Source organism: Sceloporus undulatus, chromosome 4, assembly GCF_019175285.1.
Source record: "Sceloporus undulatus isolate JIND9_A2432 ecotype Alabama chromosome 4, SceUnd_v1.1, whole genome shotgun sequence".
Lineage (NCBI taxonomy): Eukaryota > Metazoa > Chordata > Lepidosauria > Squamata > Phrynosomatidae > Sceloporus > Sceloporus undulatus.
Window position 1 is genome coordinate 231,543,154 of NC_056525.1, and position 19,129 is coordinate 231,562,282.

Here is a 19,129-nt window from a genome sequence, read left to right on the forward strand (position 1 = left end):
ACTTACCCACTATCTAAGTAGTGTACCTTAACTTTTATCAAAAAAGGAACCATTCTCTTCTCTGAGTAGAGTCATGAAAGGCAAGGGCTTAGTTTGTCCTGGGAGAACATAAAAGAAGCAGTAATCCCCTTTACTCTCTTGGCACTCCTTTGAGGGGAAATGCCAAAGAGCCACCACCACTATTTTCCTGACCAAGGATTCCAAAAGGCCGGGAAAAAGTGCTGCAGAGGCCAGAGTAGAAGTCTTCTTTTAGGTTCTCCAGGGAGGAACTAAGCTCCCACTTTTCCTCGCTGTACTTAGACAAGGGATGGTTTCTTTTTTTGAGAAGAATTAATATTGTACAGTATGTTAACTTTTTATCAGAAAAGGAACCATCGCCCTCTTTAAATCCATAATTCTGGCCCCCAAACCTGCCCTTGACTTATACATGACTTTTACTTATACAGTACACAAATATATATATGGTAGTTATGGAGCTACTCAAAGTGGTAGTCTGTGGATGGGAGCAAGTCTCCAAACAATAAACAATGGGCACAAATGTGGTGTTGGTTCTACCCATATTGAGAACAAATACCTGCTAGCCTCTGACATCAGATAGTTTGAAAAGCACTGATCCAGTGCATACTAGAGGTGCTCAAGGCTAAAGTTACCTACTATAACCAAAAAGAGTCAAATACTATGAACATATTAACTAGTTTTAGGTTTTTCATTTTCAGTTCCCATGGTTATGTTAGGACAGGGGTTTGGACTATGGTTCCTAAGTAGTTCTGTTGATTCTGGAACACTGACTATGCTGGACCAGGTAGACTTGGGTTGACATCCATCCACATCTACATCCATCTTGGCACTTCTTATTTTCTTAAGCAAGTGGGTCTCCTCAGATTTACTTGCAGATTACTTATGACTAGGCATGGAGGAATCTATCCTTTTCAGCTTCCTTCACCTGTTTCAAGTTTGTTTTATCCTGTTGCTACATCAGTTTGTAGAATTAACAAACTCCAGAAATACGTACACATTTTCATGGTTACCTTTCTTTTTCAACATATATGCATTTTTTTCTATCTGCATTTTGCAAGCAGTTATATATTTTGCATGTTATTTTAATGAGCAGATTTCTAGGTGCACCTTCCCATATTTGCACAGGCATTTTTTAATTGGAGACCAGTATCACAAAATTAAAGAAGTGTGAATACTGAAGGATAACTGCATTTCAGTTCAATTGATGATTTGGGAATGGCAAATTAAATAGGTTTGCATTAAAATGTGAACAAAACCAATTTGTCCCCCATTCCTATTTATGCTTTAAGACCTCCCAGATGTGTATTCTTGCTTTTCAAACTCAACATTCATTGGTAGACCAGAGGGATCTAATTCCAAACATAATAATAAAAAAGGGAATAGAACATGGAAGACTGAGGTTAGTTCAGTTCTGAACTAGTTGACTTTCAGGTACTCTGCTGATCTATTCTATAGGAACATATATAAAGACAGCAAACAGAAGGAAAATTATTCCAAATACTTTTGTCTTTTATACCTTCTACTTATTTGGATAAACTTTCTCTCTAGAAAGAAGTGGGGATCAATTATTCTCAGTATACATTTCTTTTGGGGTATGTTTACTTTAGCATCGTACTATAACCTATTTTCTTATTTTACTGCTGCATTCTTCCTAAGGCTTTCAAATAATTTGTGAATTGTACTTCCTGGGCTAATTATGCACAAAACACCTATATTTGCTTTCGATTTGTGTCGTGCATTTTCCACTTAGATATTAGACTATAACCAGCAAATGTTTTTCTCTCACTCACTCTCTCTCTCGTGGTGATTTTTTTAAAAAAAAATCCCAATAAAATATTCTTAATTAGAATACATCTGTTCTCTGCGTAATTTTACAGCATTACGAAGGGGGAAAAACAGCTTGGTGGCAACGATCTCCTTATGTCAAGTGCACTGTTTGAATGTACACTTTGCATGAGGTTCAACAAGATATAACCCAGTCTGAAGCACCAAGTCTTTCTAAAAGGGATAATTTTAGCACTATGTAAGCTTATAATTAAAGCCAGAGATTAAAATCAAGAGTTTCAAGATAATGACAATTAGCACACAGGGCTTAGAAAGATTTTTTTAAAGACAGAACCTCCCAGAATCCATCAGCCAACATGGCCACTGGACACACTGTCTGGGGGAATATGTAAGCCCAACAAGGGGTGATCTTGGGGAAGTCATATGCTCTCAGCCTCAGGGGAAGGCAATGGCAAACTTCATGTGAATAAAACCTGCCAAGAAAACCCCATGTTAGGTTTGCCATATGTTGGAAAGACTTGAAGGCACACTACCCCCACCACCAGGCCCAACAACTAACATTTGCATGTTCTGATGCTGTTTCTGTCAATAGCATGGCTAGAAGGAGAAACATATCCAGGTCTGTTAACATCAATGGTGGTGTCATGTGAAGCTCCACTCAGACCAAGCATCTGATGTAGGTGAATCATGGTTAAAACAGCTTTATGGTAGACATAGCCCTTTGTTTGTAAAAAAAACAGACAAATGCATTCACATGACTTCTATGCATTTATCCTTGTTTTATGTGTTCTGTATCTGTTAAATGCTCTGCAATCTTTGATGATTCTCTATATATGCATGTGCACCTACAGACATGCACAGTCAAGGGAAAAAAACTCATTTGAAATGTGTGTCCTTGACATTGTCTTGCAAGTTCAGTTCCGGCATTCTTTAGTGGATGATTGTACAGTGGGCCCTCCCCTTACGCGGGAAATCCATGTGTGCTGGAGCCCCATTAGAAGTGATGGGGCTCATGCCCACAGTACACAACAACACTCACACACCATGGGTGTGCACCCCATCACTTATTTTGGGGCATGACAGGGGCTTTTTCAGCCTGGCTTTCAGTGTATGCCGCACCCGCGTAAAACATGGGCACACTGTATTATCCTCTAAGCTGAAGCCATGAAGTCTTAAGTCTATATATCCAAAAATTCTGCTTTTTGTCCTGAATGTCTGAAGGTGAAGGCTATTGTTGTTGTGTGTTTTCAAGCAATTTCTGACTTGTGGTGACCCTAAGGCAAATCTATCGTTTCTTGGCAGTATTTATTCAGAGTGGGGTTGCCTTTGTCCTCCTCTGAGGCTAAGAGAGTATGACTTCCCCAAAGTCACACAGTGGCTGAACAGGGATTTAAACCCTGGGCTCTCAATATTATAATCCAACACTCAAACCCCAACACCACACTGGCTGGCTTTGAAGGAGAAGGCACCTCAATACCAGACATACCAGGCTGTGATGTTCAGAGTTGAAATATCTGGCCCAGTGATTCCCAAATTTTGATCCTCTGGGTGTTTTGGACTTCAACACCCAGAAACCCCAAGCACTTTGGCCAGCTACTAGGAATTCTGGGAGCTAAAGTACAAAACACTTGGAGGACCAAAGTCTGGGAACCACTGGCCTGGCCACTGATTGTTCCAGCCTCCTGGTCAGGATTGCAGACTTATGGTTCCTGAAGCGTACATGCAAATCTGTGATAGTTTTCCCCACGTACTGCTGATGACATCCTGTATGTCTTCATTCCATCACATAAATAACAATGGAGGACTGGCAGGTGATCTGTTAATACAGTAGATATGCCAGACACATACATAGTGTTGGTTCATTTATAACAGATGGGAATGGAAATCAGAGCTCCCATTTCTAATTGCATTTGGCTATAATTTTCTTGGCCTAAAGAAGGTAGACAATTCTGAATCAATGGTGAGCCATCACAAATACGTGAGAATTATTAAAAAGGGCTGACATTTTAATAGTCAATCATTTTCTATAATATTGGGGAAACGAGCGGGAGAGACAAGGTGTAAAAATAAAGGCAGGGATCCTGGCTGAAGCTTCAATGGACCTGGAACAGTGTGAGGCTGACGAGAATATGTAAATAAAAACATCCGAGCTCCTCTAAAACAGGAAATGAGAATCTGTAACACAACAAAAACATTTCCCAGAGCAGACATTTGGGCTCAATGCCAGCTCTTTAAAAACCACTGTTAATAATGGTGCAGCAGGAGCAGTACTAAGTAAGGAAGCAGCTGCACAGAGAATCAATTCTGCATTAGAGGAAGAGACAAGAATCAGCACGTTAAGGTACCTATGTAAATGGTGGGGTGGTTGTGGGGAAGAGGGACATTTTGGACAACCCAACTCTATCCTCACTATAATAAATAAATAAATAAATAAATAAATAAAATGTTTATTTATATACCGCCCTATCAAATACCAGGGCGGTTTACAACATCAATACAATGCATAATAAACAATACAGATTAAAACACAGTTCTGCCAGCGGCCACACTGGCAGGGGAGGATCAAAGCATAGTCGGGGTAGGTGTCAGGGGAATGCCTGCTCAAATAGTAGGGTCTTCAACCCTTTCCTAAATTGGGCTAAGGAGGCGGCAACACGGAGCTCGGCTGGTAGCGAGTTCCAGAGGTTAGGGGCCAAGATGGTAAAGGCCCTCTTTGATGTAGATGTTAACCTTGCCTCTGGCACGCTTAAGCGCAGCTGTCCAGATGATCTGAGTGTGCGGGGCGGAATGTATGGGGAGAGGCGGTCCTCTAGATACCCTGGGCCCAAGCCATTTAGGGCTTTATAGGTGATAACCAACACCTTGTATTGCGCCCGGAAGCGAATAGGCAGCCAATGGAGGTCTTTAAGCACGGGTGTTATGTGACTGGCCCTGGACGTGCCAGTGACCAGTCGTGCTGCCATGTTCTGCACTAATTGTAGCTTCCGGGAATGGTACAAGGGTTGCCAGGAATTCCCAGTTTTGCAACTGGTCGAGTAGATTTTCAAATCTGGCCAAATGTAAATATTTTGCTGGAATGAATATGCAATTGCATATTTAACTATTTAAGTATTTAAATGTGCCCCTTGTGGGGTTGCCCTTGAGAAATGTTTGGAAATGACAACTAGTACAAAATGTAGTGGCCAGTCTTTTGTCAGGTGTATGTTCTAGTGACCTTGGCCAAGTCACACTCTCTCAGTCTCAGGAAGACAATGACAAACCTCCTTGGAATAAATCTCATTAAGAAAACCCCATGACCTTAGGGTCACCGTAAGTTGGAAAAAACTTGAAGGCACACAACAAACAAAAACATGTTCTAGAGACATACAATGGACCCCTGGTATGTGCTGGGGTTTGGTTCCAGGACCCCCCTGTAGATACCAAAATCTGTAGATGTTGAAGTCCCATTAAATACTATGGCATAATAAGATGGTGTCCCTTATATAAAATGGCAAAATCAAGGTTTGGTTTTTGGAATTTATATAGTTTTTCAATATTTTCAGGCCGTGGATAGTTGAATCTATGGATAAAGTATCCATGGATACAGAAGGCCAACTGTATAACATTGTCTTTGGGAGAGTGCATTGGCTCCCAATTTGCTTCTGAGCAAAATTCAAGGTGCTGGTCTAGACTTAGAAAGAACTAAAACAACTTTGGGCAGAACAGGTGAATGCTGATTCCTCCCTTATAACCCTAACTAAAATTTGAGGTCCTCAGCAGAGGCTTTGTTGCATATTCCCACAGCCTGTGCAAATGGGGTGTTGGGTAAGTATGAAAAGGCTTTCTTTGTAGTAGACTGTGCTACTTTGCTTAGCCTTTGGTTCTTATGTTTGGATGATATGGCTATTTTAAAATGTCTGTGGATTTAAAACTATTTTTAAAGAGGAGCTTTTAAGTCTATTTTAATTTTTTAAATGTATGTATTTAATATTTTAAATGTTTTTATTCAATGGATATTGCCTTGGAGGCCTTTTTAGGTTGGGGCGTGTTAGAAATATACAAGCAAGCAAGTAGTAATTAAGAATTTTGCTTTTTCGTTGACATTTTCCTGCATATGTCAGAAAACAAGGAAAGGGAAAACAATCATTCACAAAAATAAAAACCAGAGGAAAAACACACTTAGTTGGATGCAGAATTGACCCGCTTTGAATGAAACAACTCCTTCCATGGTGGCTCTCCATTGGAGAAAGGAGGTGGAACAGCATTTTTGGTTAATTTCTTCTTACCCCCCACTTATTGATTAATTGATCTAAATATTTATATCCCACCCTCTATTCAGAAATGTCAGGGTGGTATAAATGATGTAAATAATAAACATGATTTTAAAAAGAGATTAAGTAATTTAAGAAGTTTAAAAGACAGATTACAAACGTTAACATAGTTTAAAACAATTTAAAACCATGTGCATGTGAAGGTTTGTGTAAAACCCTATTAGGTCTCTAAAGCTTTAGTGAACAACCATGTGAATAACTCAGCAGATCATCTTCCTGCTCCTGATTTTATCTTTCCATATTCCTATATGGAATGACATGGTCCATACCACGTGGATTAATATGTGGACAAGAATTTAGTTATCCTTTAGATACTGATCTCCATTGGGTATCTTGGTTCCTTATCACTACAAACACTTTATACATGTTGTTTTTAAAAACATATTTACAATACAGATTAATATACAAATTTAAACTTAAGCTTTGAGGGCATCTACTAATTACTGCACATGTGGGACAGAAACAGATAATGACAGAGACTTATCCACCCTTCCCAAGCCACAGGATGTTTTCAAATTGCATGTAACTTTCCATTCCAAATAATTGCAACTTTGGAGGTCTTATGCATATCTATAAAAAGAAATCAGATGTGCCTACAATTTTTAACCAAGGCATTTGGAGGCCCAAGTGACCTTCATGTCAGAAAGTGAATGATGCCTTATTAAATGAGTTAATATTCACAATGACATAGACAAATCCCTCCCGATAAAAATCTCTTTTATAGCTGTGACCTTTTGGAAACATCTTTCTTGGAAGTGTAGAAAATGGCTGCCACTGTCAACCGATCTGATGAAGGCCACAGCCTTTCCCCCTGCCTCCTTACCTGTAATAACAATCTCTCATCTCCTATGACGGCAGCTTGATTCCAATCAATCACTTCGGAGAATGGCAATTCCCATCCGTTGCTGAGCATCACAGGAACACAGGCAGCCTGTGAATTGTCATTAAAATCAGAGGGGTGAAAGAAAGAAAAGCAGTCATGTGTTGGTACTTCAAGGTTTGTGACAATTACTGAAAATTATTACTGAACTATAAGGACGACTATGCACACCATATTTCATAGTCCTGACTCTAGGATATATTAGATCCAATGTTGGAAGGTTCATATGTTCAGCCAGAAGAGGGAGACTGGGAAGCAGTTCAACCAACTCACCGTTGTTTATTCCTTCTAAAACAGTAGTGGAGAACCACCAGTCCTGGGAATAGATCTGGCTCTCCTGCAGTTTCCAAGAAGCTATACTGAGACATTACCAACATTGTCTATCCTCACCAATGTCAATCTGCTGATTAGAGACATTTGGCCAGAGCCAATTATGTCTCTAAATTACCATAGGATCCAAAATACTGATCAAAGAAAGTTTCAGACTGTGTGGGAATCTACACTCATATTCTCAGACACCCAAGCTCCATCCACTGGACTGATCAAAGAGACTGGAAAAGTCAGGTTTTTCTGGATTATCACTCTCAGAACCCATCAGCCAGCATGGATAGTAGACATGATGACTGGGAGATTTTGCAAGTTGAGTCCAAAATCCCCTAACTTCCCAAACTCTACATCCAAAGTGGTGTCAACGTTACAGTCCTTCTCAAACATGGAATTCTCTTAATGCATATAATGCTCAAAGAAGTCTAAATCAGTATGCTAAAGGATCTTGTAGCAGCTTTGAGACTTTGAGAAAGAAAGATGTTGATAGCATGAACTTTTGTAGAGTTCAGCCTCCTCCTTCAGATGCATGAAAGTCTATGAAAGCTCATGCTACCAACGTCTTTCTTTCAGTTGGTCTCAAAGGTGGTTTAAGATCCTTTTGCACACTGATTTTCCAGACTAACATGGCTATATCTTTGAAAGGAGTCTAATGTCTAGCTTGGCCCTAAATCTAGATGTAAAACATCAGTAAAATGATGGCTTCCATTGCAGAAATTTTCAGAGACTACTGTTGGTTCAGGCATAAAATGGAAAGAAGGAACCAAACAACACATTTAAGATTGATTTATTTTAGCTGGAACTTACTTTTTTTAATATAATTTTTTATTCAGCCAATAAATCCACAATTCCTAAACACATACAATAACTTTTCCATTTCCTTTAAATAAACAAACAAGAATTATCCACCAAAGAAAAACAAAAATAATCCGCTATAATCATGTTCTTATTTGCTTCTTACTATCTTGTTAAATTTAAATAGTTTATATCAAACATTATAACGACTTTAAATGAAAATTAAATTGTATGTAGCTAAATTACTTCCTTCTTGTTTTTGTTATTCTCCATATCACATAAAGCTTCTTCGTTATATAATTTTCCAAGTCTGTTACATAGTATATTCTAGCTTATAAATAACAATTTTTATCTTGAAATTTCACAGGTGTCGGTCCGATTCTTTGCTGTTTGATTCCTTCTTTTCCATTATTAAGTAAACTGAGAACATCATGGAAACTTTCATGTAACTAGACATACAATCAGCAACATTGTTAATTGGTGAGATTTTCCCTAACCACTACACATTTATAGTGCTATGATTCCACTTTAAATGTCATAGTTCCACTCTATGGAATTGAAGGATTTGCAGGAGGAATATTTAGAATTCTCAGACAGAGAGCTATAGTGCCTCATCAAATGATAAACCCTAGGATTCTCTAGGAACAGCCATATAGTTGCATCAAAATGTTCAAAGTACCGTAAGTGGAATCATAGTGCTACACTTGTGTAGTTGAAAGGGTTCCAGCAATGTATTTTCTTAACATGGTCACTTTATAACTACATGTATCTTTACCAACACAAATAACTAGCTTCAGCTTTTACAATTAATTAGAACAAGGTGCAGTGGGTCCATTCAAGTGAGCTTGTCCATTCATTAGAAGTCTCTGGCTTTTCTATTTTGTGTGTTTGGGTCAGTCGATACAGAAGGTGCCTTTTCTCTGGACTTGGCACCACAGTACACAAATGAACAAACAAGACATGTTTCTTGGCTACCCCCAACCCTCTGCATTATGGAGGTTTGCTAGCCACACTGATCGAAAGTGGATTGAGATTCTGGATGTTGTAGCTTCTCCCTACTATAGGTTTCCCAAGCTCCTGGTACAATTGTCCTTATACATTTCCACGATTTTCTGGAAAGTAGGGTTAAGCACAGAGGTCATAAGACCAAGACAGAATCCTCCCAATCCCTAGGCCTCTTGACACAGAGATCCTTTAGATTTTTAAATTCAATTTTGGGTCATTTTAACCTCAGATGCACTCTTGCCTGCAGCTTCACCATCTATAGGAAATCCAGATAGGAATGCAGTCACTGCGATTACTATTTTAAGTTATTACATTTAAGCCAATATTTAAAATAGGGATGGTAAATGGTAAGTGTTAGGGGACTGCACTGTCTCCACATCGAGCCACCTCATGCCTCACAAAATAAATATGAATCCCCCCATTGTGCTCCCTGCCCCCCCCCCCCCCCCCCAGGCATTTTGCCATGTTTTACCCTTCCTGGCCATTTTAGACCCAGGAAAAGTCTGTTGGAAAAAAAGTCACCTCCTGTCTCTAAATTTTAATTTTGGGGATTGGACATTCAAGGAGACCCAACAGATCAATAAAATCCAACATTGCCCGTGGGCAGCTTCTTCTCCACCCCCAATTGAAAAGCTAAGCAATTTTTGTTGGCCACAAAAAAGAATAAATGGCATTATTTTTTCCTTCTTAACTTCCTGGTTAGATGAAGTCAGCATTTCTCTTAAGAATACAGATCCCTTCTTTATCCCTAGCAGGTCTCCATCAGTCTAAATCAAATCAAAGAGTTTAGAAAAATGGAAGGGCCTTTCACACTACAAAAACATAGCACCATATTTCACTTCAACAGCTATGGCATTGTCTTATGGAATTCTGGGATTTTCAGTTTAGGGAAAGATATTTGGGATGAATGTTCTAGTGCCTCACCAAATCCCAGAATACTATAAGATATTGTCATGGCAGTTAAAGTGTGATACAGCACTGTAACAGTGCAGTGTGAAAAGGTGCTTATTCTTATGAAAGTACAGGTTGAGTGTTCCTTATCTGGAATTCCAAAATCCTAAACTTTCCAAAACCCAAACTGTCCACATGAATTTTATTTATGGGATTAATATTGCACTTTTCTCCCCAAATGGGAGGCTGTTTACAATAATTTAAAAAGATAACACTAAAACTAAAACTAAATTAAAACGGATGGCTGAGATAGTAACACTTGCTTTCTGATGGTTTAATGTATACAAACTTTGTTTCATGCAAAAAACCCCACCCTATTTAAATACTGCATATGAAATTATCTTCAGGCTTTGTGCATTAGGTGCATATAAAATATAAATGAATTTCATGTTTAGACTTGGGTCCCTTCTCTGAGATCTTTCATTATGTACATACAAATTTTCCAAAATAATAATAATAGTAAAAAAAACCTAACACTTCTGGTCCCAAGCATTTTGGATAAAGGTGACTCAACCTGTATAGCAACAGCCTGATCTAGTCTCTCTGCTGAATGTTTCCTGAGAACCAAGTGCCAGCTGCTTCAGAAAAGTACACATATGGGATTATGGGCTATTAGGGAAATGAAATTTCCAATCTGCCTTTGTCTTCCTCAGTATCAAACAGCATACATCTTCTGCCAACAGGAGTGCTATATGGCTCAAAGTCTTTTAATGTTGATCATACCTGCAGGGCCTCAAGGAACCTGAAGGATCCAAGCCTCCGGCCACGGGGGACCAGACAGAAAGTGGCATTGTGCAGCATTTCACGATAATCATACCTAGCGAAAGAGAGAAGGATGGGGGTGGAGAAAATAATACATTAACAATGAGCCCCAAAGTGCATGAAACATAAACATCTGGTGTTGTACATCTGGTTAGAATCATCCCTGGACAAATCTCACACATGTAAGGCTGACGTAACATTAAATGAGCACAATGCTGAGAAAGAATAGAAAATACAGATGAGAACAGCTGATCCGCAGCAGTAAAACCAAAGGATATGCCAGGGGCTCTTAGCAGAAGGAAGTCCCCTCCCTCAGCAGCCAGAAAACTATTATTGTTTAAACAACCGTGCTGGTAGGGGAATAATTTGGGGCAAAAATCCTACAGCAGAATGGGTATTACAATACCCATCTGACACTGCTGAGGGAGACAGAAAGGTGGAAGGGATGGGCCCAGCTTGTGTGCCACACACTGTTACTGCAATAAAAATAACAAGAATGAAAGGAGACAAAGCCCTATGTGCTCTGTGATGGTCCAAAAAACTTGCATTTCTTAAAAAAAACCATGGGAAGTAAGTCCTTCTAATACTCAGAAGGTCTACTTTCTTTGAGAGTGCAGACTGCAAATCCAAAAAGTTCTGACAATAACCCATGGATAAGGCTAATAGGTGATAAGGCCAAAACACATTGGGCAAAAAGTATGTACTGTGAATATGTGCTTACCAATTTTTTGTTCTGTTGCTGTGATACAAAAGCCTACAGTTGGCAGCACAGAGACCTAGAGTAGCAGAAACCAAAGCTATCATTACCTGGTAGCTCCTTCCCCAACTCTGGAAACCTCCAGAGGTGTTTGACTACAATCCCCACTGCCTTAGGGATTTTGTAGTCCAACTTGTCTGGAGGGTAGAATTGCCAGAGTGAAAAATGAAAACATCTCCTGTGCCTTAAATGGATAGAAAGGAGATTTTCAACAGCTGTTGCTTGTTACCTGGTTGCAGAACAAGCAACACCTGCTGTAGTTCCCTCTTCTACACAACCAGGAGCCATCTCTAGTTTTCATGTAGGCAACCCTGCTGGAGGGCACCACATTGAGGAAGGCTATGCTAGGACTTCACATTGATCTCTTGACAAGAGTATTGCTATGTTTCATGGGGCCAGACTACACAAGTGGCAAAAGTCCAAATGGATCCCTACCCGTCCTGCCTCTGCACTGTGTATTTTTTCTCCACAGGGATGTTCGGCAGATTATCTACACCAGTGATTCCCAAACATTAGTCTTTCAGACGTTTTTCACTTCAGCTTCCAGAATTCCTGACTGTTGGACAAGGTAGCTGGGAGTTGAATTCCAAAATACCTGGAGGACCAAAGCTTGGGAATCACTGGTGTACACTACCTGACTGTTCCTGTGGAGCTTCCTGGGTAGTCTGCCACAGTTCTCCATCTCCACCTTGTCGTCCCCACCACTGCTGCCCTCTCCCCTGCCACTGATGCCACATGCAAACCTCCATGCCAGTTCCCAGCCTGTACAGTGAGGTCCCCCCCTCTTCCCTCCTTTGGCAGTGTTGGCTCCGCTGACGTGCCCATTGCTCTGAGGCAAACAAGACACTTAGCATGTGATCTGGGCTCCTCATTTGAGCTTAGCAAGTAGCTTGCGGGCTGGTGGTGGCAGTACTGCTGAGGGAAGAGGAGGGGGAAAAAACACAATTCGGGCTGGGAACTGGCTTGAAGGTTTGAAGGTGTCAACCTGGACGTTAAAATAGCAGCATAAACTCTGGAGTTTAAAAACTCACCAATAAGAATGTACAGTTGGCCCTTCTTATACACGGATTCAAGCATACATGGTTCAAAAAAAGTATAAATTTCAAATCTCAAACTTTGATTTTACATTTTTATAAGGGACATCATTTTGCTATGTCATTATATTTAATGAGACTTGAGCATACACAGATTTTGTTATACATGGGGATCTTGGAACCAAACCCCAGCGTATAACAAGGGTGTACTGTATATTCCAAATCTGAAGCATGTGGCCTGATCGCCCCAGATTCCGGGGGTGGGCAAGTTTCTAAGGAGTTTTTTTTCCTAAGCTGGATAGATAAGCCCATTGAAAATTCTGAGGTCCATTCTAAGTTGAAGATACAGCACCAGTCTGCACACATGTTTCTGGATTCTCACAAAGGTATGACACCTGCACTGTATTAGGCAGCCATCTCACTTTCCCTGTGCCCCCATGAAATCCATCTCTCAACAGTGGGCAGCCAAGTAGTACACTGTCATATGAAGCATAGCCTGGAGTGAAAATGAAATGCTAATGATCAACTACAACTATACCTCAGTTAATTAAGTAGCTTTGTTCTTGGGCATTACTTCTTTAATAGACAATTTGATACCAGAGATAAAAATACAGTCATCCCTGCATATCCATAAATTATTTTATCCATGGATTCAAGCATCCACGGCTTGAAAATATTCAAATAAATAAATAAAAATAAATACAACTTCCAACTTTACTATTCTATATCAGTCACCATTTCATTATGCCACTGTATTTCATGGGACTTGATTATCTACAGATTTTGTTATGCATGGGGGGAGCAGGGAGGGTCCTGGAACCAAACCCCAGTGGATACCAAAGGCCCACTGCCTATGCCACCAAAAGAAAAGTAGTTGAGCATGTTTCAGTAACATTTATATCCAAAATTAATAATATGTACATGAGAAATGAAACCACCAGGTCAGGAAAGCCTACCATAAGTACAAAGGAACATTTTGAATATGCTAGGTACTGCTTAAAGGCTTCTTCCAAAATGTTTTCAGAGATTACTTTTTTTTCCACCAGCCTCCACTTTTCTTATGATTTCCATTTTTGGTGGGCAAATGTATAGATGTATAAAAAGCAAATGCTTTTTTTTTTTAAAGCAAGTTAGGGTGAGCTGGTGAGACAGGCTTATCTGCTCTTTCCTTTTCTGTCTGTTTTTCTGTTACACATGCTTTGTAAGGGATACTGGAGGCAGCTGCTGCTTACCTTGCCTCTTGTAGGCAGGCATATCTACAGTAGGATCAGCTAGAGTAGTTCCAAGGAGGAAGTGTGCTGAGCAGCCTGTTGATAGCAGAGCAGAAACATGACAGGAGCCAAGGCTGGTTGGTTGGACCTGAATGCTGCTGTTCAATTCACTCTGAGCCTGGAGTGGACTGAACTCTGCTCCCCAGAAATAGGGTTTCTGGGGTTCCCCAGAAGTAGTTCAAAAGGGACTTATGCACATGGAACTCAACAACTCTGCTCCTCTTGCAGCCCCTTCCAGCTCTATAATTCTGTGATTCTATCATGCCCCTCAAAATGTTTTAATGAGTTCTGAAATTAACTGGAAGGTAGACAAGAGGTGGAGAAGGGAGGGTTTGTTATCTAGCTCAGGCAGCCTTAAAGTGAGGCAGAGGTGTTGTGGTGCCAAGGCGGAAAAGGGAGTTATGAGGTTATGGGGGGGGGGGGGGGATGGGGGGGGGGATGTGGGCAAGGAGGATGCAGGGTGGGCAGATGGTGGTGGATAGCTGTGTTGTGTGTAAATGCCCCAGTTAACTCTGAACAGGTTAGTGTTAGTTGAAAATAGTGCTATGGAAGGGTGCCAGACCATTTGCTTTTGTGTCCGCCTCGTCTATCTGTCTGTCTTTCTCTCCCTCTCTCATGTCAAGATTTATATTCCAGTCTGCAGTCTTGCTTTGGGTTATAAATCTGTTGCCAAAACAGAACAAATATCCATGACAGGGTGGATCTCACTATTTGGCATTAACCAATGTATGATAATGATTGTAGTTTTTCCAAATGATACATCTTTCTTTTCTTGAACATCTGGTTTGGTGCTGACACCACCCACCAAAAAATACCACCATACATGGGTGAAATCAGGATCAAAGACATTCTGATAAAGTCTTGGCCTTAGACTTGGGAGACCCAAAGACCAAGGGAAGTGAAAGCAAAGCCTACCGATAAAAGTGGCCTGGATGTCTGAATGCCTCAGTATACCAACCAATGCAGATTTAGTGATACAACAGCAGCATGGACTATTGTAGTATCTATTTTCTGGTACAGCAAGTTTTAGACCTGAATTGATGGCCATGTGTTTGCTTTGAAATGACAAATCAATTTGAAAATGGAAAAATCAACAACATCTCAGTACCAAGGACATCTGGAGCATACTTAATGAAGGCCAAGTCTTCATCAGAGGAGGACTGAGCCTGTCAGAATGTACCTAGGGAAACTGAAGTGCCAGAAGGGAACATGAATATCAAATTACTTTTACATGAATTTTGACTTGTTGTTCTGTTTTTTGTATATATAGAGTATTGGAAAGCCTGTGGACTCAACCAAAAATCTAACAGGCTTACCATTTGTCATAATTTAATGGTGTCATTGATTTCAAAGGGTCTGCTCTTGAGTGTACATGCTTTATTTTACATCATTTACTGGGATTTTGCTTTCAAATCGTAAGTGCCCTTTGGAACAGGGAATACTATACAAACATTACATTATTGTTATATGCCTTCAAGTCAACTCTGACTTATGACAACTTTATTCTAAAGTCTTCTTGGAAAGATTTATTCAGCTAATATGCATCATTGCCTTCCTACTAGGCAAAAAGGCTGTAACTTGCCCAAGGTGGGCTTCCATGGCTGCCTAGACATTAGAAACTTGGTTTCCCAGAGTTCTAGTCTAACATTCAAACTAATATACCACACTGCATCTGAATAATATATTACATATTGATATTACATAAAGATATGGAAACTCTTTCAACAAGCTGGTGCAACAACAACAAAAAAGCATTTGGCATTTGAAAAGGAATCTTGAAAACATTCTGTCCAGGCCAAGAGAAACCACCACAAATATGTATTTGTGCACACATATATTATAATATTTGTATGTGTTTATATTACACACATACATAATGTGTCCATGTGCAATGCATACAGTATGTACTTACGTAGGCTGAATGAAAGAAAGCACTATGTTCTTGGATGAGAGAAACTGTGCCAATTAACATCTGAACGTTTATTTACTCATTTTAAACACCCACATGTGTTATCTATGATTAATGAATTAATTTAATGCACCCCATTAGCTGATCCAGTCTTTCAATTCCAGTTATATATTGATTGAAAAGCTCTATAAGAATGCATCAATTTATTGTCATTGGAGAAAAAAGGGTTGACAGCCAGTAAAACCCACCAAGAGCAATCAGGCACCAATACAAATGGCCCTTAATCCATCAGGAAGGGATGAGAAATGGCCAGAACCAGCCACATTGTGTAACTCAGGGTCAGAAGGGCCAAATTAGGTTGGAGGAGAAAAAAAGAGCAATTCTGAATATATGTGTGCCTTGTGACATGAGACTGGTCTGGAGAAGCCTAGAAAGAAATTTTGGCAATTAAACACAAAAGGCCGCCTTGCTCCATTCTTCTAAATTAAAGCATTCATCTCGACCCTACTGTTTTCTTTCCAGTTCCATCCATCATTTCAGAACCATTTACCAAAAACACACATCAAATCCCTAACAGTTTCAAGCCAGTTATTAGCTAATTGTGCTTTTGGCAAACTTGAAAATGGCTCTGAACCTGTCCAAGACCAAAAGGATTACAATAAAATATCCCCCCCCCAAAAAAAGGGTCCAATTCCTCCCCATATAGAGATAATGGCACACGCACACACATACCCCCTCCGTCTCAAGGGATTTTTGTATGCTGCCAATAGGTGCAACACTGACAGTGAAATCCTGGATGGAAATTTCCTCCAACTCCAGTAATCTCATTTAATCATAGCCTGCAGGCACTGCATTGCATTTTGTTTTAGGTTTTAGCAGAGAAAAGGAGGTATATATAGACAGGTAAATCCAGATCTATTTTTTATATTTATTCTCACAGAGGCTGAGAAGACAGGGTAAGGCCATTTTCAATTATAGGACCATCATTTATGAAGTTCCCTTGCACTTAGACAACTGTGTATAACCGGAGGTGTATTGAGAAGGGGAGCAAAATGAGGGCATTGCCTCTCCCAAGAGTTCTGACCCCCAGTGAAATTTTCTTCAGACTCCAAATTTCTTGCATTGTAGAGCGAGAGAAAGAAAGAGACATTGAAAACTTCACACCTAGAATTCATTTTTGCTGTGTTCACATTGTTGCGGAAACTTTGCCTGTCCCTTTTCTCTGGATGCTAAATGCTCCACTGAAGTTTTAAGTTAGTGCCATGCTAGAAATGTGGGGGCTGAAGGAAAATTGCATGGGGGAGGAAAATTCATATTTGGGGGTGCCATAACCTCATAGCTCCAGCTCTCTGTAAATGTGGATGACAAAACTTCACTTGGAATGGATTGCAATTATCTCTACAGGCTGCATCTGCACTGCAGAAATAATCTGGTTTGACACCACTTTAACTGCCATGGCTCAATGCTACAGGATTTGTATTCCTGTGAGATATTTAGCCTCCTCTGTTAGAGATCTGTTTTGCCACACCAAACCACATTTCTCACAATTCCATAGCATTGCACCACTGCAGTTAAAGCAATGTCAAACCAGATTACTTCTGCAGTGTGGATGTAGCCACAGAGACTCAACAAGGAGAGAAAAAGCCTCTTTCTGCTATTTAAAACTAGTATAAATAGCTAGTTTACACCTATTAAATAACAAAGACATCAAAGGAAGGAAGAACTAATTTCACCTTCGGAAAGTTAGAGAAAAACATGTCTGGTGTGAGTGTATGTGTGCAGCACACACAGACATATGCCACTTCATCCATCTCTCTCCCTACCTTTCCGCTACTTAGCCTTTCAATTAACTTTTAATCTTACATTCTCAGTTATATTTACACAAAATATTACAAGAACCTATAGCTGCAGTGCTGCATAATTTAATGCTCAAATGCCACTGAAATGCTAATCTAACCAAATCTCTGTACTATATTTCAGAAATATAGGGGGAAATGGTGCAAAATATTCTCTGACTGTACTGCCAATTGATTAGGAAAGAAATAGTCCTTTTCTGCCCATGGGCCTTTAACAGCAATGTAATCTGCAAATAATATCTCCCCCCCCCACACCAAGGGGAGAGAACCACCAGGATCTGTACATATGACTATTAGTAGACTATTAGCAGAAGACAGACCTGATAAAAATGTCTGCAATTCCACTGCTTGAGTGGAAAGCGAGATGGTGCTGGAATGAGCAAGAGAGTCTGTCGGCTCTCTTTTTCAAGCATAATGTCATATTGCAGCCTTCCCCAATCTGTTACCTTCTTGATATTTTTGGACTTCATCTCCTATCATTGCCAGAATAGGTACAGCTGATGGAGACTGTAGTCCAAAACATCGGGATGGCAGCATGTTGGCAGCAAGTGACCAAACGTCATAACTGCAAAGGAGGACAAGGCACCGCAAAATGTGGGACATTACAAAGCTAAAAACGCTTACACAAATATAAATTTATGCTTCTTAATCATGCTCAAAATGGATTTCCTCCTGGACAGAAAGTTGAAATGTAGGGCATGTCCTGGAAAAGAAGAACATCTGGTCATCCTGCAAGTTGGAGACAGTGACCTTACTGTTTTCACAAGTTTATATACAGGGCAGCAGAACCTCTTCACTGAATTAAAATTATTTACCCAGATAATCCAAATTTTGCATAGTGGAAAAATTAAATTGTGTAGTCTTCACAGGGTATTTAAATTGAGAGGGTGCAACATTTCTTTCACTTCTCAGCATAAATGACTTTGCTCTAATTCTGCTAGTCATGTAGAGAGCAGGAAGCCATAGGAGGCCTTCAAGCATGCCTTATGATCACAAGAACTGGAAACTTGCCTAAGAGAAAACATTAAAAAAGAAAGCAGATATACTCTGAAAAGCTGGACCTATGTTTTATATCGTCTGCACTTCTTTTGTGTTTTGGCAGAATCATGGCATACGGAAAGCCTTTATGTACAGCTACTGAGTAATGAGTATTACAGTCCATCCTTGTCTTACGCGGGGGATCCGTTCCGGATCCCTCCGTGTAAGGCGAATTCTGCCTATGCTCGAGCCCCATTGGAAACAATGGGGCTCGTGCGTGGCGGCGTGCGGGGTGCAATGGGCGCGGGCGCCCATTCAATTGAATGGGATGCGCTGCCCCTTCCGCCCCGCGGCTTGAGTGCGTATGCTCAAGGCCGCGTATGGCGCGCCCGCGTATGGCGCAGGCGCACTGTAGTTATCATTACCTGCAACACATTTAAACCTCCTCCCATTTTGGGAGAAAGGTGGGATATAAATAAATGGATGGTTGGATG

General features: G+C 40.2%; 1 protein-coding gene across 1 annotated transcript in view; it reads right to left on the reverse strand.

Annotated features, from left to right (window-relative positions):
- EXT1 (exostosin glycosyltransferase 1) overlaps positions 1-19,129 on the reverse strand; it is a 336,175-nt gene that overhangs the window by 40,824 nt on the left and 276,222 nt on the right. The window contains exons 2-3 of the mRNA XM_042464165.1: positions 10,792-10,885; positions 6,937-7,044 (exon numbers count right to left, since the gene is read on the reverse strand). Of these exons, the coding sequence (XP_042320099.1) occupies positions 6,937-7,044; positions 10,792-10,885 (202 nt within the window). The remainder of the gene's footprint in view (positions 1-6,936; positions 7,045-10,791; positions 10,886-19,129) is intronic.